Source organism: Tenrec ecaudatus, chromosome 12 (assembly GCF_050624435.1).
Source record: "Tenrec ecaudatus isolate mTenEca1 chromosome 12, mTenEca1.hap1, whole genome shotgun sequence".
NCBI lineage: Eukaryota > Metazoa > Chordata > Mammalia > Afrosoricida > Tenrecidae > Tenrec > Tenrec ecaudatus.
Genome location: NC_134541.1, coordinates 6,067,664 through 6,095,110, shown reverse-complemented (window position 1 = coordinate 6,095,110; position 27,447 = coordinate 6,067,664). Strand labels below are relative to the sequence as shown.

The 27,447-nt window shown below is 42.2% G+C and overlaps 1 protein-coding gene across 1 annotated transcript; it reads right to left on the bottom strand.

Moving 5' to 3' along the window:
• LOC142423220 (uncharacterized) lies at positions 1–27,447 on the bottom strand. The gene is made up of 6 exons (XM_075528441.1): positions 27,326–27,447; positions 25,208–25,423; positions 24,969–25,027; positions 12,156–12,282; positions 4,892–7,760; positions 1–4,141 (listed from the first exon to the last, which is right to left on the bottom strand). Exons 2-5 carry the CDS (start codon positions 25,338–25,340, stop codon positions 5,653–5,655), a joined length of 2,427 nt encoding a protein of 808 aa, XP_075384556.1. The 5' UTR covers positions 25,341–25,423; positions 27,326–27,447; the 3' UTR covers positions 1–4,141; positions 4,892–5,652.

Here is a 27,447-nt window from a genome sequence, read left to right as displayed (position 1 = left end):
TTCTTTTCTTGTGAAAAGGTGGTCTCAGGAACCCACAGGGGTAGTTCCACTCTGTCTTATAGGGTCGCCAAGAATCAGAATTGACTTCATGGCAGTGAGTTTGAATTATCTACATAGATTTTTTTTTAGGTTACACTTAATGGTAAACTCTGAGAACAATCAACTCTTATGATGTGGTCCTGATCAACATTTACTTTATCGAAGTAGTCACTAAAGATATGAGTGCTGGGAGAGGGGAGCAAGGAGGGAGAGGAAGGAAAAAAAGGAAAATGAGCTGATTCCAGGAACCCAAGTGGAAGGCGAATTTTGAGAATGATGAGGGCAACGAAAGTATAAGGGTGCTTTACTCAATTGATGTATGTATGGATTGTGATAAGAGTTGTATGAGCCCCAATAAAATGATTTATTAAAAAATTAATTGAAAAAAAAGATATGAGTGCTATAGCAAAGTATAGTGAAGAAATTGGGTAGTGCTCAGTTATCATAGAGAACAGCTTCTGGGGTTTTAAGGGCTTGTCTTCAAACAAGAAGCCATCTGAGGTGTCAACTAAGTCTGGATAGAAAGCAGCACACTAAAGTGTATAATAAAGGATTGTTAGTAATAAAATCTGTTGTAAGAGAAGATGATTGTATTAGACCTTAAATTTTAAGTACCTGGTTTGCAGAAGGCTAGGGGTAAGTGAAAGGCAGAATCCATTTGCAGAGTTCCCATGTGGATTAAGCCTTCATTGAATTCCTTGTGATCATTAACTAAGGACGCTAAACAGTCTTGCTCTCAAGCAGAGTGCACTGGGAAGTGGATTATCTCCACCCTCTTCTAGCCATCTCAGGGAGGGGCAGTAGCTTTTAGGGGATTGCCAGTGTGTCCTTCATGGAGCTCACCATGCAGGGTCCCATAGTCATGAGTCAGGTTCTGACTGCTTTGGTCAGAAGGTCCTGGACCAATCTTATAAGCTCTTCTAACATAATGTGTCCTGATTACAGTCTTTTTTTGAAAAAACATTTTATTAGGGGCTCATACAACTCATCACAATCCATACATATACATACATCAATTGTATAAAGCACATCTGTACATTCTTTGCCCTAATCATTTTCTTTTTCCTCTTTTCTTTTTTTTACATTTTATTAGGGGCTCATACAACTCTTATCACAATCCACACATATACATACATCAATTGTATAAAGCACATCTGCACATTCCCTGCCCCAATCATTTTCAAAGCATTTGCTCTCCACTTAAGCCCTTTGCATCAGGTCCTTTCCCCCCCCCCTCATGTGCCCTTGGTAATTTATACATTGTTATTTTGTCATATCTTGCCCTATCCGGAGTCTCCCTTCCCCCCCTTCTCTGCCGTCCATCTCCCAGGGAGGAGGTCACATGTGGATCCTTGTAATCAGTTCCCCCTTTCCAACCCACTCACTCTCCACTCTCCCAGCATCGCCCCTCACACCCTTGGTCCTGAAGGTATCATCCACCCTGGATCTGATTATAGTCTTATTCCTACTTGTTATCCCACCTGTAACTGAGATGTATTACCTGCTGCCAATCATATTTTTATGAGTGCTCTTTGCCTTCCCTTTTTAAAAAAAATCATTTTATTGGGGGTTCATACAACTCAACACAATCCACACATACATCAAGTGTAAAGCACATTTGTATATTCATTGCACTCATCATTCTCAAAATATTTGCTCTCCACTTAAGCCCTTAGTATCCACTCATTTTCCCCACTCCCTCCCTGTTCCCCCTTCCTCATGAACCCTTGATAATTTACAAATTATTTTGTCATATCTTACACTATCCGCTATCTCCCTTCCCCCAGAGAGGAGGTTGTCCATCCCCCCGAGAGGAGGTTATATGTAGATCCTTGTAATCGGTTCTCCCTTTCTACCCCACCCTCCCTCCACCCTCTAGTATCGCCACTGTCACCACTGTTCCTGAAGAGATCTGTCCTGATTTCTGTTTCCAGTTCCTATCTGTACCAGTGTACATCCTCTGGTCTAGCTAGATTTGTAAAGTAGAATTGGGATCGATAGTGGGGAGGGGGGAGCATTTAAGAATTAGAGGGAAGTTGTTTGTTTCATTGTTGCTACACTGCACGCTGACTGGCTGTCTCCTGTCGGAGACCATGCCTTCCCCTTTTTTATCCCAGTAATCCCATGAACCCTTGGGCACCACTATAACGTCATGCTATTACTTTCACTCATCTAGATAATGTATTTTTATCTTGTCTTTTCCTGTTTAAGATTTAATAGTTTTCTTAAATTGTACTTGAGATTTGTGGTTTCTTTTTAACCCTAAAATGGCTGCTTCTCCTACCAGATATGTGGGCCACTGCTTGCTGTGAACTAGGAAGTAGTTTCAGCAAAATAATCTGCTTCTCTGATAACAATGATCTTCCTATAACCCTCTCCCAGGGGATGGACAATAGAAAAGTGGGTAAAGGGAGACATCAGTCAGTGCAAGACATGAAAAAAATAATAAATTATCAAGGGTTCATGAGGGAGGGAGGGGAAAAAATGAGGAGCTGATACCAAGGGATCAAGTAGAAAGAAAATGTTTTGAAAATGATGGCAACAAATGTACAAATTTGTCTGACACAATGAATGGTTGTATGGATTCTGATAAGTTGTACAAACCCCCAATAAAATGATCTTTAAAAAAAAGGAAATCTGCTACTTTAAACACCATCCCTTTACTTGTATAGACAGGACCCCAACGTGCTCACCTACAATCAACAAACTAATTCCCTGGGGTTCTTTAGAGTTGCCAGTACCTCTTCTACATGAACTTTTTTTGCAGCAAGGCTATTGAAAATGACCACAAAAGGATCCTCCACCTGTTAGAGGCAGGTCCTATAACCATCACTATTCTTGTTCCCCTGACCACCCCATAGCTCAGGCCACTGTACCAGGAGAGAAACACTTTGGTGTTGACTCAGGTCTGCTTGCTCCCCCTTCTGGACAGCACTGAGGATGGTTGACTGAGGCTGCTGTGTCAGGAAGTAGGCATCTTGTATATATACTACAGCAGTAGTCCTCATTTGACCTGTGGTGGATCTGAGTGACAGCTCATCTGCCACCTGAATTCTTGTAGACTATAACAGAAGGGTCCCTGAAGTGGGGTCTACTCCCATGGTCAGCAGTCTCCCTGCCTCCCTCCATGTTCTTTATAGCTCAGGCCTCTAAAATCAACAGGACAGAGCTCATAGGTTATTAACTCAGGCTAGTGAGTCACCACTTCTGGATGAAGTTCTCACTGAGGCTACTGTGTGCTAGGAAGCAGTTATCTTGAATAGAGGCTGCACTCATCACAATCTAATGTGGGTTGGATAATGAGTGACATGATAGCCTTTTGTGAAAATCCCATTGTAGTTGAACAGTTTTACCCTTCCTAGTAACTTGGTTCCCAGGTTATTGCGAACTACTACGATGCAATGTGCTCCGATAGTAAGCACTACCTGCTACCCAGTATTCCTCATAGTTCAGGGTTGGTTCTGAAACTTGTAGGGGACAAGAGATCCCAAATCTCAAATATAATTGAGAATATTTATTGTCTTAAACAGGACCAAAACAAGACAGACAGCTATTTCATTTCGATGAGGGAAACAGACTATCATTAGGGCATGAGGCCATAATAGTGCCCCAGGATTTACGGTGAACTGTTTGCATGTATCGGTGAGTGCTGCAAATCTACTGCTCACTGTACTTGGCATCTGAGTGTATAAGTGTATTTGGGGTGGAATCAGGTTGATTCCTGACTATGCTACCCTTATATCCCAATTTCCATTAAGAACTCACCTAGGCAAGGCCCTAAGGGCTAGGTCACCGTCCTGAACTGACTAGATGGTGGCTGTTAGGTGCTGTCAAGTTGATTCCAATTCATAGTGACCTTATATACAACAGAATAAAATACTGCTCAGTCTTGTGTCATTCTCACAATTTTTATGCCTGAACCTATTTTTTCAGCCACTGTGTCAACCCATCTTGTCAAGGGTCTTCCTCTTTATCGGTGGCCTAATGGTTACATGTTAGGTTGCAACCTAACAGCAGGTAGAAACCACCAGCTGCTCCACGGGAGAAAGATAATCCTTTCTGTTCCTGTAAAGTTTCAGTCTGTATACCAGTGAAGAGACCTCTGAAAAAGATATCAAGAAAACAATAGAATTTATAATAGCCACACAAAAGAAGTACTTAGGAATAAATGTAACCAAAGAAACAAAAGGTCTATACAAAGAAAACTACATATCGTTACTTAAAGAAACTGAGACCTACAAATGGGATTGTTCATGGATAGGAAGGCTTAATATTGTCAAATGCCAATACTACCAAAAGCAATCTATAAATATAACAGAATTCTGAGCCAAATTCCAACTTTGTTCTTTAAGAAATGGAATAATCAATTACAAACTTCATATGGTGAGGGAAGAGACTAGGAAATGCAAAGAACTTCTTGAGAGAAACAAAAGTAGGAGCCCTTGCTTTGCCTGAACTCAAAATTTATTACATAGTCTTTTTTTTCTAAAGGGCTGAACTTACTCAAGAAACTGTGAATTTGAATTCCTCTTATCCTTTAAGACAAAAGAATAACTCGTGGTTTATTAAGAAAAAATTTTAAAGCAAAAGGGCAACCAAGTACTTGTATAACTTATATAAAAATTAAAAAGTTAACTATTCTTGGACTTCAAATTATTTTCTATTCCATTTAGTTAAAAAATGTAAAAACAAGTCTAGTTAGTTACTATTGACACCTTCCCCTCATAAAGAGCAGGAGACTTCTGAAACTGCCTCAGAAATGGGAGAAGTGGTGATTTGTGGAGGTAACATTTTGTCCTCCTAAGTCAGCCAAGAAAGATCACTGGAATCAAGTTTCCTCCTTACACACTACCTTCTCAGTCATCCTCCCGCTGGGTCTTTGGGTGCAACAGGAGGTTCGGATCAGTGTTGCAGCACTTCATTCTTCCTGCCCTATGCTTCTCTGCAACATAAATGTCATCTCTGGTCCACAGTGAAGTTTTCCTTTGTCGCAAATTCTTATTTTCTCTACACACAAAAATTTTAGTCTACAGTACATGAGGAGTTAATTAGTCAAAAGCCTTGACTACACTGCACACACAAGAGCTTCTCTGGAGAGTCAGCTGATGCTTAATAAGCCTTTGCTTACAGCTAAGCTTCAAGCTTTGCCCAAACTCCTTATACAGATGTGACTTCTCCCGAGTGTACCCTCTGATATATAATTGACTTTTTACTAAAACTTTGCCCACACTCATTACACACATGCAGCTCCCTCCTAAGTGTCTCCTGGTGTGATGATGTAACTTTTGGTTAAACACTCATGTACACTTCTTACGCACATATGGGTTGTTCCCTGCATGTATCCTCAGGGTTGTGATGTAGTGACTTTTCACCACATCCTTGTGAATGCTACTTACACACATACAGCTCTTCTTCTGAGTGTCCTCATGTTATGAGTTAACCTGTGGTTAAAGCCTCACCCACAGTTCATGTACACGTGGCTGCTCTCCTGAATATGTCAAGTGTGTGATTAGAGTTAACCTGTGGCTAAAGCTTCACCCACAGTTCATATACACACATGACTTCTCCCCTGAGTGTGTCATTTGGTGTGTGATAAGACTTTTGGCTAAAGCCTCACCCACACTCCTTACACACATGTGGCTTCTCTCCTGAGTGTGTCTTCTGATGTCTGATGAGATTTGACTTTTGGTTAAATTTTCGTGCACACTCCTTGCACACATATGGCTTTTCCCCGGAGTGTGTCCTCAGGTGTGTGGTGAGAGTTGACTTTTGGCTAAATCCACGTGTACACACCTTACACACATAAGGCTTCTCCCCAGAATGTGTCCTGTGGTGTATGATGAGTGTCAACCTGTGGCTAAATCTTCGCCCACACTCCTTACACATGTATGGCTTCTCCCCTGAGTGTGTCCTCTGGTGTATAATGAGAACTGACCTTATGCTAAAGCCTTGCCCACACTCCTTACACACATGTGGCTTCTCGCCTGAGTGTGTCCTCTGGTGCATAAGAAGATTTGTTTTGCAGGTAAATCCTCGGCCACACTCCTTACACACATATGGTTTCTCTCCCGAGTGAGTCCTCAGGTGTCTGATGAGAGTTAACCTGTGACTAAAGCTTCGTCCACAGTCCATGCACACATGTGGCTTCTCTCCTGAGTGTGTCCTCAGGTGTGTCATGAGAGTTAACCTGCGGCTAAAGCTTCGCCCACAGCTCATGCACACATAAGGCTTTTCACCTGAATGTGTCCTCAGGTGTGTGATGAGATGTGACTTTTGGTTAAAGCCTCGCCCACAGTCCATGCATTTATGTGGCTTCTCACCTGAATGTGTCCTCTGATGTCTGATAAGATGTGCCTTTTGGTTAAATCTTCGTGTACACTCCTTACACACATATGGCTTCTCCCCTGAATGTGTCCTCAGGTGTGTGATGAGATGTGACTTTTGGTTAAATCCTCGCCCACACTCCTGACACACATGTGGCTTGTCCCCTGAATGTGTCTTCAGGTGTGTGATCAGATGTGACTTTTGGCTAAATCCTCGTCCACATTCCTTACACACATATGGCTTTTCTCCAGAGTGAGTCCTCAGGTGTCTGATGAGAGTTAACCTGTGACTAAAGCTTTGCCCACAGTCCATGCACACGTGTGGCTTCTCTCCTGAGTGTGTTCTCTGATGTCTGATGAGAGATAATCTGTGACTAAAGCTTCGCCCACAGTCCATACACATGTATGGCTTCTCTCCTGAGTGTGTCCTCTGGTGTGTAATGAGATATGACTTTTGGCTGAAGCCTCGCCCACACTCCTTACACACATGTGGCTTCTCTTCTGAGTGTGTCCTCTGGTGTCTGATGAGATGTGACTTTTGGCTAAAACCTCGTGCACACTCCTTACACACATATGGCTTCTCCCCTGAGTGTGTCCTCAGGTGTGTGATCAGAGTAAACCTGTGACTAAAGCTTCGCCCACAGTCCATACACACATGTGGCTTCTCCCCTGAGTGGATCCTCTGATGTTTGATTAGATATGACTTTTGACTAAATCCTTGCCCACACTCCTTACACACATGTGGCTTCTCGCCTGAGTGTATCCTCTGGTGTGAAAGGAGATTTGCATGGCAGGTAAAGTCTTGCCTGCACTCCTTGCACACATGTGGTTTTTCTCCTGAGTGTATCCTCTGGTGTGTGGTGAGAGTTGACTTTTGGCAAAAGCTTCGCCCACAGTCCATGCACACATGTGGCTTCTTCCGGAAAAGCTTCCTCTGATTCGTGATGAAATATGATTTTAGGCCAAGGTCTGGCTCATCCTTTCTGTAGCTGACTGTTCCAAATCTTGAGCTTTCTAATTCCTTGAGCTCTCTGTCTGTTTCCACACAGCTGTTCATTCTTTGGATTGAGTCGGATTCCCGTCGTATCACTGTGTTCCCTTCTCTGGGGTTTGCTGGCCATCTCCAAGATGGGCTGGATTTCTTTCCCTCCCCTGTGTTTCCACACAAGGGTTTGGAGCCATCTTTTCTTTCCTGATCTTCTATGTTTCTACTTCTGCAACTCTGACCAGAATCTTGCTGCTCCAGGTGCTTACGGTGTCCTGGGCTGGCATCCCTTGGTTGGAAGTGATTCTCTGCACACAAGTTGGGGAAGATCTGAAGCACATGCTGGCTGAGGACTTGCTGACAGGAGAGAGCCAGGAGGCAAGAGGAATAGGGAGAGATCTCTGATTTGGGTTCTGTAGGAGAGAGAAAGTTTCCCGTTAGTGTAGCTTTAAAGGGGGCTTCTTGAGCTGTGATGTCTTCTCTTATGACAAACAGTATCTCGCTGCTGGAGTCCGGGGGTGCGGTGGGGCTAGGGTAGAAACAGTTATGAGTCTGACTACTAGTTAAAAGGATGATGATGTTACTGGCATAAATCAGGGAACCAATAGAGAGGTCTGAGAGGCCAGGTCCAATCCCAACTACATGGACAGTTCCTCCTTCCCCCAGAAGAATTCCTTCACAGGACAGCAATGAAAATCTAGCTGAGGGGGAGGGAGAGAAAGTGGAGTACATCCTGGCCCACCAAACCCTGAGGATGATATTCATGCTCAGAGCAGCCAATGCAGAGAGGACCATAGGGCCATCCCCACCACAAGACAAGACATGCCTCACTGACCCACAGAACAACAGGAAACAACAATGGAAACACAGTGCAGGGAATTGTGTCCCATCTGACCACACCAGACGGAGGCAAAACACAAAGGGCATGCAATAGAACAGCAAGGGAAGCAGAGCAATGAAGTCCCCAGGAATACCAAAAATAGACTTTGGGGCCAGGGGGAGGTACCCCATCAGACTAGACCAGAAAACACTCCTAAAGGTCAACAGACCTTGAAGTATTTATAGGATTTTCGGTTTTTGTCATTGGTTTTTTTTGTTATTGTTATGGTAGTTTTGTTTTCTTTTGTTGCTTTGTTTTGCTATCTTGTTTTTATGCCTACTATTATCTCTGCATGTATATCTAGATAAGATAGGCGGGATAAACAATTTGGAGGAGAAAACAACTGGACTGACAGTTCCGGGGAAGACATGGGAGATGGGGAGGTGGGTGGAAGGAGATGGGGAGGTGGGTGGAAGGAAGGGAACAACAAGTGATCTAAAATCTACGGCAAGGAGTGTGTAGGAGGCCTGGTAGGGCTTGATCAAGGGCAATGTAACCAAGAGGAATTACTGAAACCCAAATGAAGGCTGAACGTGATAGTGGGACAGGAGGAAGGTAAAAGGAAATAAGAGGGAAGAACTAGGAGGCAAAGGGCATTTATAGAGGTCTAAATACAGGCATGTTTATATGTAAATATATATATGATGATGGGGAAATAGATCTATGTTCATATATTTATAAGTTTGGTATTAAGGACATTGTACCCTCTACTCAAGTACTCCCTCAATGCAAGAGCACTTTGTTCTATTAAACTGGCATTCCATGATGCTCAACTTCCCCAACATGAATGCTGAAGACAAAGTGAGTGCATAAGCAAATATGGTAAAGAAAGCTGATGGTGTCTGGCTATCAAAAGATACAGCATTTGGGGTCTTAAAGGCTTGAAGATAAACGTGGTCATCTAGCTGTGAAGCAACAAAGCCCACATGGAAGAAGCAAACCAGCCTGTGTAGTCACAAGGTGTCGATAGGATCAGGTATCAGGCATCAAAGACCCAGAACAAAAAAATCCTATCATTGTGAATGAGGGGGAGTGGAGACACAAAGCCCATCTGTAGGCAACTGGACATCCCCTTATAGAAGGGTCACAGGGAGGAGACGAGCCAGTCAGGGTGCAATAGAACACTTATGAAACATACAACTTCACTTTCCTCTAGTTCTTTAATTCTTCACCCCTCCCCAACCCCGCAACCTATCATGATCCCAATTCTACCTTACAAATCTGGCTAGACCGGAGCATGTACATGGGTACAGATAAGAGCTGGAAACACAGGGAATCCAGCACAGATAAACCCCTCAGGACCAATATTGAGAGTAGCCATACCAGAAAGGTAAGGAGAGATGGGGGAGAAGGGGGAACTGATTAAAATGATCTACCTATAACCCCCTCACAGGGGGGTGGACAACAAAAAAGTGGGTGAAGAGAGAAGTGGGACCGTATAAAAGATGACAAAATAATAATTTATAAATTATCAAGGGTTCATGAGGGAAGAAGGGTAGGAATGGGATGGGGAAAATGAAAAGTTGATACCAAGGGCTCAAGTAGAAAGAAAATGTTTTGAAAATGATGGCAACAAATGTACAAATGTGCTTGACAGAATTGTATGTATGGATTGTGATAAAGGTTGTACGAGCCCCAATAAAATGATTTTTTTTAAAAAGGATGATGATTCACAAGACAGACTGGTGGTGTGCTGGCAATCTGAGCCTGGAAGGGCATAGATTGGAAAAACCTTAAGGAACGAATCTTATTCTTCACATGTGTTCACTGAGTCAGGATTCACTTGATGGGAATTAGTAAGAATCTTACTAGCACATTCTAAAGGATAATATAAACAATACAATCTTTCCTTCACTGACAGCTCATTTATCTTCTATTTTTACAAATGAAACATTCTCTTGCAATCCAGAAGGATGCCATGCAGGGCAACAGTTAAAGCCCTTGGATGCAATCCAAAAAGTTAGTGGTACAAATGGCTCAATGCTAGAATGGGATTGCAAAATGCTTCTATAAAGATTTGGCGCCTGGGAAACTCTATGGGACCATTGTATCATGTCACAGAGGGTCCCCGAAGACTTGCAGTCAACCTCATAGCAGTAGTATTAGGTATGCAATCCAGATAACCCACACCCACAACCTCGTCAAAATGTCAGACTAGAACTTCTCTTCTCAAGTAAGCATCAGATACTGCTTCTGCCTTGCAAACAGCTTCTAGTATTCTCTTAGTCTAACTTTTCCTTCTGCTAAAATCCTCTGCTAAGACGCAGACACTCACATGATATATTCTGCTCTAACACTTTGCTATTCCATGGGAATAATAGTTCCTATGACCTGTGTGGAAATCATGACTGTTCTTATTATAAAGAGGGACTGATAGATCAGGAAGAAGGCAGTCTCCTCTCTTCAGTGCAGCAGCTCTCAGCGCCTCTCCAAAGTCAAGCTTCCTTTTAACCTCCAATGGAAGGTTACTCTAGTCCCTTGAGGATAGATTCCTCTGGATCCTGCACAGTCTACTGACTGTGCCATGAGGCTCATCCCCTGAACTCACTGTATCTAGTCTTACACCTCTTTCAAGGGGTTCCTTGCCACCTCTTTCTTTTGCTTCTTGTCTCTTTTTCCCTTCTGCTTCCTGTCTGAAAAATACACAAAACCCCCACAGGACTTCCTGTTTACAGACATAGACCAAGCCCACTTCCACATTGTCAATTTTGACTCATCCCAACGCTGTATAAGATTTCTAAGACTATACATCGTTATAGGAGCAGGTAGTCTCTCTTTATCCTTAGGAGTGGCTGTTGGGTTTGAACTGCTGACCTTGCAGTTAGCAACACAATTCCTAACCCATAGCTCCACCAGAGCTCCTTAAACATATATCTAAGTCTTCATGAATATCAGGCCAGTGCCCTCCACCCAGTAACATAAACAGGCAATCTCCTCCACAAATACTTCCTTGGCATAGTAGGCTACAGACATTTCCTTAACACAGTTTATTGGTTAATCCCTGCATGCTATATTACAATTACAGGACACCTTGCAGTTCATAAATAAATAAAAAGTATCCAAACCAAGTTGTTTAGAGGTTATCCTTGAAATGAAGCAAGCATAGATATGTACAAATAGGTATACAGGAGTACACGCGCCCATGTATAGGCATTTTTTGTGTGCCTGTATAGGCATTTCTATAGCTATATACACACATTGTGTACTACATATGTATTCATTTAGATATAATAAAAGCACATAGGGGCACAATTAGAATGACTTCCTAGACATATCCAAGTAACTCACAAGATTGGTTAACTGGGACAAAGGATTAAACCATTGTATCAAGGGACAACTTAGTTAATTGATGGATTAGTGGTTACAGATTGGGCTGATAATTGCAAGGTCAGCAGTTTGAAACCACCAGATGCTCCTGGGGAAAAGACAAAGCTTTCAACTCCCATAAAGAATTACAGGCTCAGGAGCCCAAGAGGCAAATGCTATCCTGTCCCATAGGGTCACTATGAGTCAAAATCGACTCAGCAATGAGTGAGTGAGGGAACATTTGGCTAACGAGATTGCCAGATCTTTCTTCTGCAGTGTCCCCTGAATGGATTCAAATGACCAGCCTTTAGGATACAACTTGAGTACAAACTATATAACACATAGAAAAAAAAAACATGTCACTATCAAGTTGATTCCAACTCATAATGACCCTAAAGGATAAAATAACTGGCCAAGAGGGTTTCCAAGTCTATGAATCTTGACAGAATAAGAGTGACACATTTTTCTCTCACAGAGTGGCTGGTGGGTCCAAACCAAATGTATGCAAACATTTGGTTAGAATGCAAATGCTTACCCACTGCACCACTGTAGCTCACTTGGCACAGAGCAGGTGGACAATAAATATCTACTGCGTTAATGAACAGAAAAAGCACATCCTCACCCAATGAGAAGAGATTCCTGCACACCTCCAGCATCACGTCTCGGTACAGGTTCTTCTGCTCAGAGCTCAGTATCTTCCATTCTGCCTCCGTGAAAACCACAGTGACATCCTCGATTGTAACTGGCTCCTAGAATGAGTAAGAAATCAAGGTGCATAAAAACACCACCAATTTTCACAGTGAGAGGTTAGCTGGGGGCCCTGAAGAATCTGCATCGGAAGTTCATCTAATTCTTTATAGAGAAAACAGTTCTCCATATCAAGTTCCTCAGGCTTGACTGCCGACTTGGATCTTTGGGGAGCACGAGTGATGCCCAACACACATCCTAGGCCTCAAATACATATGACTTCACTGGAGAAATGACTGGTGAACCATTTGATCGTATTGCTCAGTATTCAAGCAAAGTTTGCCCTTAAGAATGCATAAAGTTTTGTGCCTCCGCTGCCACCAGGCCCCAGTAAAAAAGCCTGTGGCAAAGGGGGACAAAAAAAGAAGCAGGTTCTAAAGTTCACGCGTGAATGCACCCACCCTGTAGAAGATGGAATCATGGATGCTACCAGTTTTGAGCAGCTTCTTCAAGAAAGCATCAAGTTGAATGAGGAAGCCAGTCATCTCAGGGGAGTCACTGTAACCATTGAAAGAAGCAAGGGCAAGATTACTGTAACCTCCAAGGTGTCTTTTTCCAAAGGTATTTGAAATATCTCAAAAAAATTGAATAATAATAATCGACGTGATTGTGTGTGGTCACCAACAGCAAAAAAAGTCACGAATTACTGTATATACTTGAGTATAAGCTGACCCAATTATCAGCCAAGGAACCTAATTTTACCACAAAGACTGCATAAAAAATGTGAAAAACTCAGCTTATATACAAGTATACATGGTATGTTGCTTCCAAATTAACCAGGACAAAGATGAGGATTAAAACTCGCTTCTAGGTAGTAGATGGACATTGGGCCTCTACTCAAGTACTCCTTCAATTCAAGAACACTTTGTTCTAGTAACCTGGCATTCCATGATGCTCACCTTCCCAACAGATCACTGAAGACAAAGAGGGTGCATAAGCAAATGTAGCGAAGAAAGCTGATGGAACCTAGCTATGAAAAGATATAGTGCCTAGGATCTTAAAGACTTGAAGGTGTTGGGGGCGGGGAGCAAAAAAAAAAAAGGTAAACAAGCAGCCATCTAGCTTAGAAGCAACAAAGCCACATGGAAGAAGCACACCAGTCTGTGTGATCACAAGGTATCCATGAGATCAGGTATCAAAGGACAAAAATTTTTATCACTGTGAATGAGGGGGAGTGTGGAGTGGAGACACGAAGCCCATCTGTAGGCAACTGGACATCACTCACAGAAGGGTCGCGGGGAGGAGATGAGCCAGTCAGGGTGCAGCATAGCAACAATGAAACATACAACTTTCTTCTAGTTCTTTAATTCTTCCTCCCCCCCACTATCATGATCCCAATTCTACCTTACAAATCTGGCTAGACCAGAGGATGTACAGTGGTACAGATAAGAGCTGAAAACACAGCAAATCCAGGACGGGTAAACCCCTCAGGACCAATAATGAGAGTAGCGATACCAGAATGGTAAGTGGAAAATAGGGGAGAAAGGGAGAACTGATCACAATAATCTACATATAACTCCCTCCCTGGGGGTCAGACAACAGAAAGTGGGTGAAGGGAGACATGGGACGGTATAAGAAATGACAAAATAGTAATAATTTATAAATTATAAAGGGTTTGTGAGAGAGGGCAGGCTAGGAGGGAGGAGGAAAATGAGGAGCTGATTGGGCTCAAGTAGAAAGAAAATGTTTTGAGAATGATGATGGCAACAAATGTACAAATGTGCTTGACACAATGGATTGTGATAAGAGTTGTACGAATTCCCAATAAAATTATTTTTAAAAAATCATTTCTAGGGAATATTTTGAATGAGTTCTTGAATAAAACTTGGGAGCAGCAAAAAAAGAATGCATCAAAGCCTACGAGTTTACTGTAATAGGAAGGCTAGAAAAGAACAAAAGACACCAGAGAGTTGGAGCTTGAACTAGGCATGAAGGGATGGTGAAGACTTAAAGGAGAAGATGGAAGGACTTCAGCTATACAGAGAAAAGTGGGAGTGAACAGATAGGGTCTGTAATGAGCATGCCTCAAAAGTTCAGGTAATAAACGAGATCCATAATATCACTATCTGTTGATTTTTTAAAAAACTTTTTTACATGAAGTGATTTATTTGATGCCTTGAGTTAGGCAACTGTATATTCAACTACATTAAAAGAATCACATTTTCATTCTACTTCAACATTATGCAGCCGTGGTTAAAAATAATAAACTCTGGAATGGATTTCAGTTAAAAAAAACTCATACAGAAAAATTTTAAGTTTCTAACTTCACATTCTAATATCTGAGGAAGATCAGCATATGCAGCTTCTAACCTACGCTGGCAATCTATGATCATCATCCAGTACTCTTGCAAGATCTGCTTTTGTTTTTGTTTTTTTAAAATCATTTTACTAGGGGCTCATCAACTCATTTTACAATCCGTACATACATCATTTGTGTCCAACACATTTGTACATATATATTGCCATTATCATTCTCAAAACACCCACTCTCCACCTGAGCCCGGCATCAACTTCTCATTTTCTCCTCCCTCCTCACTACCCCCTCCCACCAAACCCTTGATAATTTATAAGTAATTATTATTTTATCATATCTTACACCATCCGACGTCTTCCTCACTGTCCATCCTCCAGGGAGGAGGTTACATGTAGACCTTGTCATCTGTTTCCCGTTTCTCCCTCACCCTCTCTCCACCTTCCAGATATCGCCACTCTCAACACTGTTCCTGAGGGGCTCATATGTCCTGAATTCCCCGTATTTACAGTTCCTATCCATGCCAGTGTACATCTCTCGGTCCAGCCAGTTATGTAAGGTAGAACTGGGATCATGATAGTGGGGGCGGGGGGGAAGCATTCAAGAACTAGAGGAAAATTGTGTGTTTCCTCGTTGCTACACTACACTCTGACTGGTTCCTCACCTCCCCACAGCCCTTCTGCAAGGGATGTCCAATTTCCCCCAGATGGGCCCTGAGTCCCCACTCTGCCCCCGACCCCTCATTCACAATGCTATGATTTTTTTTTCTTTGATGCCTGATACCTAATCCCTTCAATGACTTGTCATCTCACGGGCTGGTGTGCATTTTCCATGTAGGATTTGTTGTTTTTCAGTTAGATGTCCCCTTATCCTCCAGCCTATGGGACCCCAGATTCTATATATTTTGACAACTGGGCACCATCAGCTTTCTTCACCGCACTTGCCCATGCACCCGGCTTTGTCTTCAGCGTTCACGTCGGGATAGGTTGGTGTGCTTCTTCCTTGTGAGCTTTGTTGTTTCCTAGTTAGATGGCCGCCTGATTGTCTTCAAGCCTGTAAGACCCCTGATGCTATATCATTTGATAACCGGGCACCATCAGCTCAGCTTTGTTCGCAACTTTTGCTTATGCGCTCACTTTGTCCTCAGTGATCTAGTCGGGACAGGCCGGTGTGCTTCTTTCATGTGGGTTTTGTTGTGTCTCAGCTAGATGGCTGTTGTTTATCTTCAGGTCTTTAAGACTTCAGGTGCTATATCTTTTGGTAGCTGGGCACTATCAGCTTTCTTCACCACATTTGTTTGTGTACCCATTGTCTTCAGCGACTTCAGGTGCTTTATCTTTTGGTAGCCGGGCACCATCAGCTTTCTTCACATTTTCCTGTGCACCCATTGTCATCAGTGATTGTGCCAAGCAGGTGAGCATCTCAGACTGCTGAATTGTTAGAACAAAGCGTTCTTGTGTTGAGGGAGGACCTCCCACACCCTCTTTGAGACTGATTTTTGATCACTTGTTATTCCCTTGTTCCTGGGCTTGTTAACACCTCTTCCTCCCCCCTACTATCCCTACCCTCATGTCCCCCCAGAACTGTCATCCCGTTGTTCTCTCTTCTGGCTTGTTTATTCCGCCTATCCCTTCCAGGTAGACAAGCTATACTATCACAAGATTGAGTACCACGAAGCACCAACAGAAAGTAAAATAATAGCTACAACAAAAACACACATGCACACATAAACGTATGAATAGTTCAGGGTCTGTTTGTTTTCCTTCACAAGTGCTTTCCAGTCAAGTCTGATGGGGTGCCATGCCCTGACACTGCCTCTATCCCTGGGGACTTCATTACTCTGTTTCCCCCGCTGCCCTGCTGCATGCCCCCAGAGGCTGGCTTCAGTGTGATGAGCTCATGGCTGGCACAATTCCCACTGTGTGTCTCTAGTGTTGTCCCCAGTGGTGCCATGGATCAATGAGGAACACTGTGTCCCACAGTGGGGCCAGTCCTGTGGTGATCTCTGTGCATTGCTTTTCTGAGCAGGAACATTGTCCTCAGGGCTTGGTGAGTCAGGATGTGCGTCACTCTTTTCTTTTTTTCCCCTATGCCTCCTTGTTGGCTCCTGTATGCTCTGAACAGACGAGTCCTCTTCCCCTCTTCTTGAGCTGTAGCATCAGTGCTATCCTCTGAAGTGAATTCTTCTTGGGGGGAGGGTGGTGCTGTCCACTTGATAATGTGGTCGACCCCTCTCTTTTTGTTTTTTAATGGCATGATTTTCACCATCTTCAGCCTTCATTTTTTAAAATTTTTTTAAAAGAATTTATTAGGGGCTCATACAACTCTTATCACAGTCCATACATATACATACATCAATTGTATAAAGCACATCTGTACATTCTTTGCCCTAATCATTTTCTTTTTTTTCCTCTTTTCTTTTTTTACATTCTATTAGGGACTCATACAACTCTTATCACAATCCATACATATACATACATCAATTGTATAAAGCACATCCATACATTCCCTGCCCCAATCATTCTCAAAGCATTTGCTCTCCACTTAAGCCCTTTGCATCAGGTCCTTATTTTTTTTTCCCTCCCTCCCCGCTCCCCCCTCCCTCATGTGCCCTTGGTAATTTATACATCGTTATTTTGTCATATCTTGCCCTATCCGGAGTCTACCTTCCCCCCCTTCTCCGCCGTCCCTCCCCCAGGGAGGAGGTCACATGTGGATCCCTGTAATCAGTTCCCCCTTTCCAACCCACTCACCCTACACTCTCCCAGCATCGCCCCTCACACCCTTGGTCCTGAAGGTATCATCCACCCTGGATTCCCTGTGCCTCCAGCCCTCATATGTACCAGTGTGCAACCTCTGCCCTATCCAGCCCTGCAAGGTAGAATTCGGATCATGGTAGTTGGGGGGAGGAAGCATCCAGGATCTGGGGGAAAGCTGTGTTCTTCATCGGTACTACCTCGCACCCTAATTAACCCATCTCCTCTCCTAAACCCCTCTATGAGGGGATCTCCATTGGCCGACACTTGGGCCTTGGGTCTCCACTCTGCACTTCCCCCTTCATTCAATGTGGTGTGTGTATATATATATATATATATATATATATATATATATATATATACACACACACATATATATACATATACACATCTTTCTTTCTTTTTTTTTGCATGATGCCTTATACCTGGTCGCTTTGGCACCTCGTGATTGCACTGGCCGGTGTGCTTCTTCCATGTGGGCTTTTTTGCTTCTGAGCTAGATGGCCGCTTGTTCACCTTCAAGCCTTTAAGAACCCAGACACTATTTCTTTTTATAGCCGGGCACCATCAGCTTTCTTCACATTTGCTTATGCACCCATTTGTCTTCAGCGATCCTATCATGGAGGTGTGCAGTCAATGATATGATTTGTTGTTCTTTGATGCCTGATAACTGATTCCTTCGGGACCACTCGTCACACAGGCTGGTGTGTTCTTCCATGTGGACTTTGTTGCTTCTGAGCTAGATGGCCGCTTGTTTATCTTCAAGCCTTTAAGACCCCAGTCACTATCTCTTTTGATAGCCGGGCACCATCAGCTTTCTTCACATTTACTTGTTCACCCACCAGCCTTCATTTTTTCAGTCTTCTTGATTTTTTTTTTCTTAAATCACTTTTTCTTAGACCAATTGCTTCACAACACCGGTTTTTATCTTGATCTGTCTTACGTAAGGATCCCCAATGGTTCTTCGAGCACTGCGGGAAAGCAGGGCGAAGAGCTGGGTAACCCTGGAGGGAGACCTCGAGGAGGCACTGGTTGTATTCAGGTAGCTGTTTTGACCTCATAGCTGTGGATGGTTCTCAATTAGCTATTCTAATAATATCCTTAGTACTTTACTCTGGAGTACAGCAGTCAGTACCTATGAAAAGTTAGCAAGAAAATGGCAACAATACTTCAGAAAAAGGACATTTGTAGACAATATATTATTTTAAAACGAAACAAACACCTTACCCTGCTGTCACTGTATGAGTCACAATTTTGACTCATACAGACTATACAGAACAAAGCGAAACTACCCTATTGGGTTCTAAGTTGTAATATTTACATAAGTAGATTGCCACATATTTCTCTAGAATGGTCACTGGTGGTTCCAAACGGTCAGTCTTTTGGTTACCAGCCAAGTATTCATTAATATGTCTCCAGGGCTCCACAAATATATTATTGTTGTTGTTGTTGTTGTTATGTGTCATTAAGTCAGTTCAGACTTACAGCCACCCTATGCACAATACAGAACGCTGCCCAGTCCTGCATGGTCCTCATAATTGTTCCTATGCCTGAGTCCATTGTTGCAGCCATTGTATCAATCCATCTCCTAGAGGGCCGTCCTTTTTCACTGCTCCTCCACTTGACCAAACATGATGTCCTTCCCAAGGGACTGGTACCTCCTGACAATATGTCCAAAGTATGTAGCACTAAGATTTGTCATCCTTGCCTCTAAGGAATATTTTGGCTGTACTTCTTCCAAGACAGAGCAGTATGTCCTTTTAGCAATCCATGGTATTTTCAATAGCCTTTTCCAACAGCACACATCATATCCATTGATTTTTCTTCAGTCTTTCTTATTCAATGTCCAACTTTCGCCTGCATATGAGGTAACTGAACATACCATGGCTTGGGTCAGGCGCACCTTCGTCCTCAAGTAATACCTTTGCTTTTCAATGCTCTAAAAGAGGTCTTGTGTGGTACATTTATCTAATGCAACACATCTTTTGATCTCATGAACACTAATTGTACATGCAAGCAACACAAAATCCTTTAATAACTTTGATCTTTTCTACATTTATCATATTGTTATCTATTGGTCCAGTTGTTAGGATTTTAGTCTTTTTTACATTGAGTTGAATCCACACTGAAGGTTACAATCCTTGATCTTCATCAATAAGTGCTTCAAATCCTCCTCACTTTCAGCAAGCAAAGTTGAATCATCTGCATATCTCTGCCTTCAAATCCTGATGCCCCATTGTTCTTCATATACCCCAGCTTCTCTTGATGTTTCAGCATATAGACTGAACAAGCATGGTGAGAGGATACAACCCTGGTACACTCTTTTCCTGATTTTAAGCCAACCAGTATCCTCTTGCTTGCACAACTGCCTCTTGATCCATGTGTAAGTTCCACGGGAACACAATGAAGAATTCTGGTATTCTCATTCCTCTCAAGGTTATCCACACTCTTCAGTTATAACATTGAATTGATTCTGAATCATTGTAATTCTTGTACAACAGATGAAGCCACCACCTGGGTCTATACCATGCCATCTTCCCAATTGTTACTATGTTTGTGCCCATTATTACAGCCACTGTGTCAACCATTTTGTTGAAGGTCTTCTTCAGTTTCACTTACTCTCTAACTTTGTCAAGCATGACACCAGGGACTGGTGCCTCCTCATGAGCCCAAAGTACATGCGATGAAGCCTTACCATACTTGCTTACGTGCTTCTCTACATTCTGGCTATCCAGCTTCTAAGAAAGATTGGTTCTTTCTTGTAGCACTTCAGGGCATATTCATTATTTAACAACTCCATAATTCAAATGCACCAATTCTTTATTCTTTTTCTTCATCTCCAGTTTTCACATTCAAATGAAGTTACTGAAAATAACAGGGGCACCTTGGTCCTCAAAAGACACTTTTGTTTTATAAAAATTTAATGAAGTCATTAGCAGATTTATAAGGCATTAGAAGATCTGCCTATTACAATGGGTCATCTGATTTATTCTTGTGTGATTTATTTTTGTGTGGATAAAAGCAAAAAGAAACCCTTGATTGGTATTTTCTCCAGTCACATAATGCTGCTTTGAGTCTTGCTCTGCAGATTTTTATTTTATGTTGAAATTTAATCCATATTGATGGCTGTAGTATTAATTCCGTCACTATGCCTTCATCAAGTTAAGTTTTTGTGTCATCTGTATACTGCAGTTTGTTAATGAGTCTTTCTCTACTCCTGATCCCTCATTCTTCTTCACATAGTTCAGATTCTCTGATTATGTGCACAGCATATATTAAATAAGGCGAAAGAACACAACCCTGATGCAAATCTTTATTCCAAACATGTAGAATCTCATTCTGTTGGAATGATTACCTCTTATCTACATACAGGCTCTGCATCAACACTACAAGTAAGTGCTCTGTAATTCCCATCCTTGGTAATGTAATCCATTACTTGTTATGATACACATACTGACTCAAATATCTTTCTTTTTGCTACCTTTATCCATGATTATCTGATATCAATATTGATATCCCCCATATCATGACCTCTTTTGAATCTGACTTGTTACTTTTTTTTCTCACTTGAGTTTCTTATAGTTCCCTGTCTATATATTGATTAGCACTACTATTTTTGAATGATCTTCAACAAAATTTTACTTGTATGTTACATTAATAACTCTTTCATAATTTATACACAAATAAGAATATCTTCCACTGAACTGGATAGGTAGTAGTATTACAAATTTGTGGGCAGAGACAATTGAGGACCTCCAGCTTAGCATCCATTTGTTGAAACATCTCCCTTGGTTTTCTGACAACTTCTAGATTTTTGGTTTTCACCAGTACAGTCAGTGCACCTAGCTATCAGTTTTTGATCATATACCCATAAAAAGAAATGAAATATCTCATCTCTTATAAATTCAGTAGGGGGAAGGAAAATCAAAATGTAGTCAGTATTGCTCAAAGCTGACTTCTATGAAAGTGAGGTGAAGCATATCTCTCGCTTCCAAACATCCCTCCCCCATGTTACCTTCTGCTTTTTAGCTGGGTTTGAAAATGCATTGCACTAGCCACACGGAACTCACAATTATGGGATTTACTATGAAGTCAACATGCTGTAATCAGATGGCAAGTGCTCAGGCTGCAGTGGCTCAGTCAGTACCGCTTCTTCTTTACAAAGCCTGCAGGCCAGCTTTCCCCTGGTGCTTAGTCTCTTGGTCTGGCCTTTCCTTGCTTTAGCAAAGTTACAAAACTGTTAGAGCTGCATATAAATGCTCAAAGGGAATGCTACTTCCTTATAAGCTTTAACCCAGGGGTCCTCAAACTTTTTAAACAGGGGGCCAGTTCACTGTCCCTCAGATCCATTGGAGGGCCAGACTATAGTTTTTTAAAAAGAACTATGAACAAATACCTATGCACACATCTTATTTTGAAGTAAAAAACAAAACAGGGCAAAAACACTCAGCAGGCTACATGTGGCCCACGGGCTGTAGTTTGAGAACTCCTGCTGACCCAAAAGGACTCATCTCCTCTAGTCAGCAATTTCGCCTCCTGCAATTAAGTTCTCAGAAGCATCCGACTCCACAAGCTAGCCTGTTATCTGAAAGCACTAAGCTTTAATTGCTCTGTGGGCTGGAATTCCTCTGCCCTACCTCAGGCTCTGGCTCCTGTATCCAATCATGCTGCTCCTCTGTCATTTTTCTGGTGTCAAAGCTGTGTCCTGGATCAAGGCAGGCATTCCATGCACAGGAAACATGGGTCCAAAGGATATGCTCCGCTCCTGGCTCTTCTCTCTTATTGGTAGTGAAATCCCCCTTCCTGATTCTGAGGTGGCTCATTTTATTTCCAGCAGGATGTCAATCATAATTAACTTTCTTAGCAATTTCTCAGAGACCCATCAGGGGAAAAAAGGTAATTAACAAAAGCTAAGGCCAGAAGAGGAATATTAAATAAATTCATTGCACAGCAAAACATCCTGAAATGGCTCAATGCCACCACTTCCTTTTTTGGTACAGTGACTGTGTATTCCTTCCATTTCCTCTTGATGCTCCCTAAGTCCTTCAATAGTCCCCTAAAGCAGTTCTCAGAATGACCCTTTCACAGGGGTCTCCTGATTCATAACAGTAGCAAAATTACAATTATGAAGTAACAATGAAAATAATTTTATGATTGGGGTCACCACACATGAGAAACTGTATTAAAGGGTCTTGGCATTAGGAAGGGTGAGAATCACTGCCCTTCCAATATCCTTCGATAATGGAAATCAAAACTTGAATGTTTCTTTAGCAATTTCAGCTTGAGACATGCCAAGTATGAGCTTCCTTTATGTTTTCTAACACCAGGTCTTGCACATTCAAGAGCAGGCTTCAGAGCCTGCTCTCAGATGCAGTTTGGTCTTTTCTTTCTTTTCTGTCTTTGCAATGATCTGTCATTTCATGCACTGTATGCGTTTATGGGTTTCCTTTCATTTTTGATGAGTTCTAATTTTCCTAGACTCATACTTCAAGTACTTCACATTCTGATTATTAGTGGGAGTTTGCAACTGTTTCTTATCAACTAGTTTTACCCAATAAAGGATTGTTTTGAGCATTATGCTCTTTAAAATTATCTATTTGGGTCAAATAGACAATAGCAGCTCAAAAGATTAGAGAGGCAGTGAGTTTAATAGAGGAGAAACAATGTAAAATGGAGGATGGGAATGATTAACCGACTCAAGGAACATACACAAGTCAGTAAATTGTACATGTACAAACTTTTTTCTTTGTTTTAAAATTATTTTATTGGGGACTCACAACTCTTATAACAATCCATACATCAATTATATTAAGCATATTTGTACATATAGTTATCATTTTCTAAACATTTATTTTCTATTTGTGCCCTTGGTATCGGCTCCTCTTTTTGCCCTCCTTCCCTTACCCTCCCATCCTCATGAACTCTTGGTAAATTATACATTATTATTGTTTTCTTATCTTACACCGACCACTGTCTCCCTTTACCCAAATTTATGTTGTTCATCTGTGTGTGTGTATGTTGTGTGTGAATCATTGAGATCAGTTCTCCCTTCCACCCCTTATACTCCTACCTTCCCCTCACCATCCTGGTATCACTACTCCCATTTCTGTTCCTGAGTAGTTTATCTAACCTAGATTCCCTATGTCATGGGCTCTTATCTGACATGTACAAACTCTTGAACCTTAAATGCAGAAGTTCCTCACTCTGCAGTTAAAATATGCACAAACTTCTCTTAACATGGTTTAAATAACCCCAATTACCCATGAAAATGCGTCAAATTCAGTTGTCACAGTACATTAAAAGAATAATACCATAAAGTATAAATGCTCCTGCTGGCTCTTAAGTTCACACATCACTATGAAAACACAGAAATGCACCCCATCAGGAATGATCGACAGCACTCATTTCAGAGTTCTCTTGGTCTTAGGGGAAAGATGGAGGATGATCCAATCCATCCTAAGCAGTGAAGTCAACAAAAGCTTTGAACCCTGGTAGGTGAAGACATTGGTGCTTCTGGGATGACAGCATCCCCCCATTTGGGTACATGGAAGCTCCACAAAGGCAACTCTTCCTTTGCATCTATTTGCTTATATTCCAGTTTTGCTATAATAATGTGTGATCATAAACAGCCCTTTTTGTGAGTTCTGAGTTGTTTCAATAAATGATTAAATATACAGTAATTGGGGGAGGGAAAACTAGAACTGATTGTGATGATGTATATACAACTCTTTTTAAGAGTGACTTAACTAAGAAGAGTGTATGATATATGAATTTTATACCAAGAAAATTTTCTTTTTAAAAGGAACCAGAAAACAATAATAAATAAATAAACATTTAGGAGTACTGAAAGTCAACAGGTCAAACACAGGGGAGCCCAAAGGGAACTCCAAACCATAGGGCTGATATACAGGTGGGTAGAGAAAAAGCCTGGACTTGAAGCCAGAGGATCAGACCTGAGACATCCCAGAGAGAGATACCATGTTTGAGGCAGGCATCATGATGGGATAAGGCACACCTCAAATTTGTACCCAGCAGATATATTGGGTTGTAGACTCTCAAACTTGGCAGTCTAAAAAATAGGATCCTTTAAATGTGTTAAATCTGACCTACTTCCAATGGGCTAGGCTCAGAGAAAAAGTCCCATGTGGGCAGCTGTGTCACAACTGAACAGGGAAGAACAGTGGGTATTTAGATATTTTATATTTGTCTGTACATTATCAATTCCTGCAAATAAGGCTATCCCTTAAAAAATGCTATCTCTTGGAGATGACTACTGAATATATATGATAGTATATGAGAATCTACTGTCCTTATTTGCTTGAATTTTGTAAGATTAAAAAGATAAGTAATTAAAAAGCAAAAAGATGCCCAGTTTATAAGATGCTGTCATTAGGTATTATACATCTGTGAATGTGTACTCATTTAATAGTATATTTTAAAATGCTATTAATATTAGTTTTAAATATATATCTTAGAGTTTCCTTATTTTTATTACTAACCTTGGATAAATTTCCTAACAAGAAAAATAAAATGCAAACATACCTACCTAACATGGCACAGCGGCATGAAATGTCTAAATGTTGCCTGCCTTATTCCTTTCCAAGACAGAGAACATAAGCCTCATTTCCTCTGGGAAATGAACCAGCAGTGAAGATAAATAAGGTAACTACTTTCAACTCACCAGTATCTGAGGCGTCCTCCTCCTCTCTTGGGGACAGTCAGTACCCATAGCAGACAAATCTAAGGGTAGAAAGAGAAACTGTGAGAATGAGCAACACCCATAATGCTCCCCAATTAGTTCTTTTGATCATGGGATGGGAGGATGGGAGTTACTTTACTCAGCTGCAACCACTAAAGCAGTCTCACCTGTATCTGGACACTTGGGCCCCTCCCCTCATCCAGACCCTCTACAATTCTCACCTTTTGACAGGTTCCTCATGGTGTCCATTATTCCCCTGTTCTTTGAAGCCTTGTGCTCTTTGGGAGCACAAGGACCAAGAGTTAATCCACTCCTGCCTGATATTCTGTTATAGTCAAATGGAAGTTTTTTCATCTCCAGGAGGATCTCTGCTGCTTAGGAGATGATATCTTCAATCCTCACTTATAAAAGCTGCCTTGTGCCCAATCATCTAGGACCTGTGGGATAGAGAAGTTGCTTGATCTTTTTTTTTTTAATCATTTTATTGGGGGCTCATACAACTCTTATCACAATTCATACATCCATCCATTGTGTCAAGCACATTTGTACTTTTGTTGCCATCATCATTTTCAAAACATTTTTCTTTCTACTTGAGCCCTTGGTATCAGCTTCTCCTTTTTCTCCTCCTCCCTCCGTCCCTCATGAACCCTTGATTATTTTTAAATTATTACTTTTTCATGTCTTACATTGATCGATGTTTCCTTTCACTCACTTTTCTGTTGTCCATCCCCCTGGGAGGGGGTTATAGATAGATCAATGTGATCAGTTCTGCCTTTTCCCCAACCTTCCCTTTCCCCTCCTAGTATCGCTACTCCCCCTCAGCCCATTTCTCTTTGCCCTGATTCGTTTTTGGGTTTTATTGCCCTGATTCATTTTATAACTTTAAAGTTAGTCCACTTTAGAGACAGAATTATCAGTTTACTTAGAAATAATCTAAGTAACTGCCAGGTGACATTTGACCATTCTAATAATAAAATCATAAAGGAAGAAAAATATTTACATAGGAAAGCTTTTTAGACTAAAATATACAGGATGTTAACTGATACAAGTTAAAAAGTTAAGTAACTGAACACTTTAAGAAAGCAATGAGCAAGAAAAAAAAGGAAATTTTTGAAACTGATGATACCAATTGTACAATACTGCTTAATGTGGTTGAACTATGGAATGTTATGGTAGCTGTAAGATCTCCCAATAAAATGGTTTTTAAAAAAGAAGAAAGAAAGCAGTGAGCGCTCTCTCTGTTGCCCCTGAGTTGTGTGGCGGTAGAAGCCAGGGCTCGTTCAAGATTTGGTTCTAATCCAAAGAAGGGAATAGTATCAGAGCTTAAATTGTGAACACCTGATTTACAGAAGGTAATGGAGGGCAGTGGGAAGCTAAAATCCATTTGTAGGGTCCATATATGGATTCTGCCCTGAAGAATACCTTCTGACTATAGTCCACATATGTCAATAGCCTTGCTATCAGATGTTATCATAAACTGGATTATGGCAGATATAATTAGGTTAAAATGTGATACTTGATCATTGCTCTCTGTTTACCCATTTTTAGTAGTAGCATTGACATTATCTTACACTTTCTAATATATCCATTCACATAGAATTCTGTTGTTCAATCCCAACGGGTGAGGTTATACAATATCAGTGCTATCAGCCATATGTCTCCCACGTCTGGTTTGTGATTGTTGTGCAGACAATCTCACACGCGCTCTCCATCATAAAACTGCTTGGTTGGCGACCCCGGACGCGCGCCGACCAACAGAGGATGGGCAACCACTTGGTGCGGTCGGACCTCGGCCGCACAGCCCAGAGCGCCGGGAATGCCTGGTCCAGCCCGCTCTACACGGGCTCTTTGTCCTGGGTTAATGCACCGTCTCGAAAAAGAAATCCTTAGTTCGGGACCGAGGAAGCGTCACAGCTCCAGACCAGGACCAACGAGCCCCGGCGCTCCAGGTTGTCTCCGTACCCACATTCCTCGCCCCAAACGCGTGCCTTGAGCCGAGACCCCTTCCCCACAGACGGCGCCCCGGGAACCCCAGGGCGTTGAACCGCCAGGACGCAGCCCCCGCCCCAGTACCTGACCCCGCCTCGGGCCCCGACGCTGGGCCCACCTTCCCTGCTCAACACAGCGCGCGGGAAAAGCCACTCGGGCGTCGAGGAGGACCCTGCGGCCGCACTCGTCCGTCCGTCCGTCAGTCAGTCAGCGGCGCGGGCTTCCCGGGAGCCCGTCCGCACGGCGCTCAGGCTGCGGGTCCCTCGGCCGCCACAGAGCCGCCGCGGGGCAGGCGGGACGGGACAGGGTGGTCACCGCGTCCTCGGCTCTCGGTGCTGCCCTCAGAATACCTGTTTATCAAACCAGCAGCAGTTCCCCAGTAAAGTATCTGTTTGGCCTTTCTCCTCAAGATCTATCCAGTCAAGTAAGTGCAGCGGCCGCTTTCCGGAACGGCCTCCGGCCACGCCCCTCG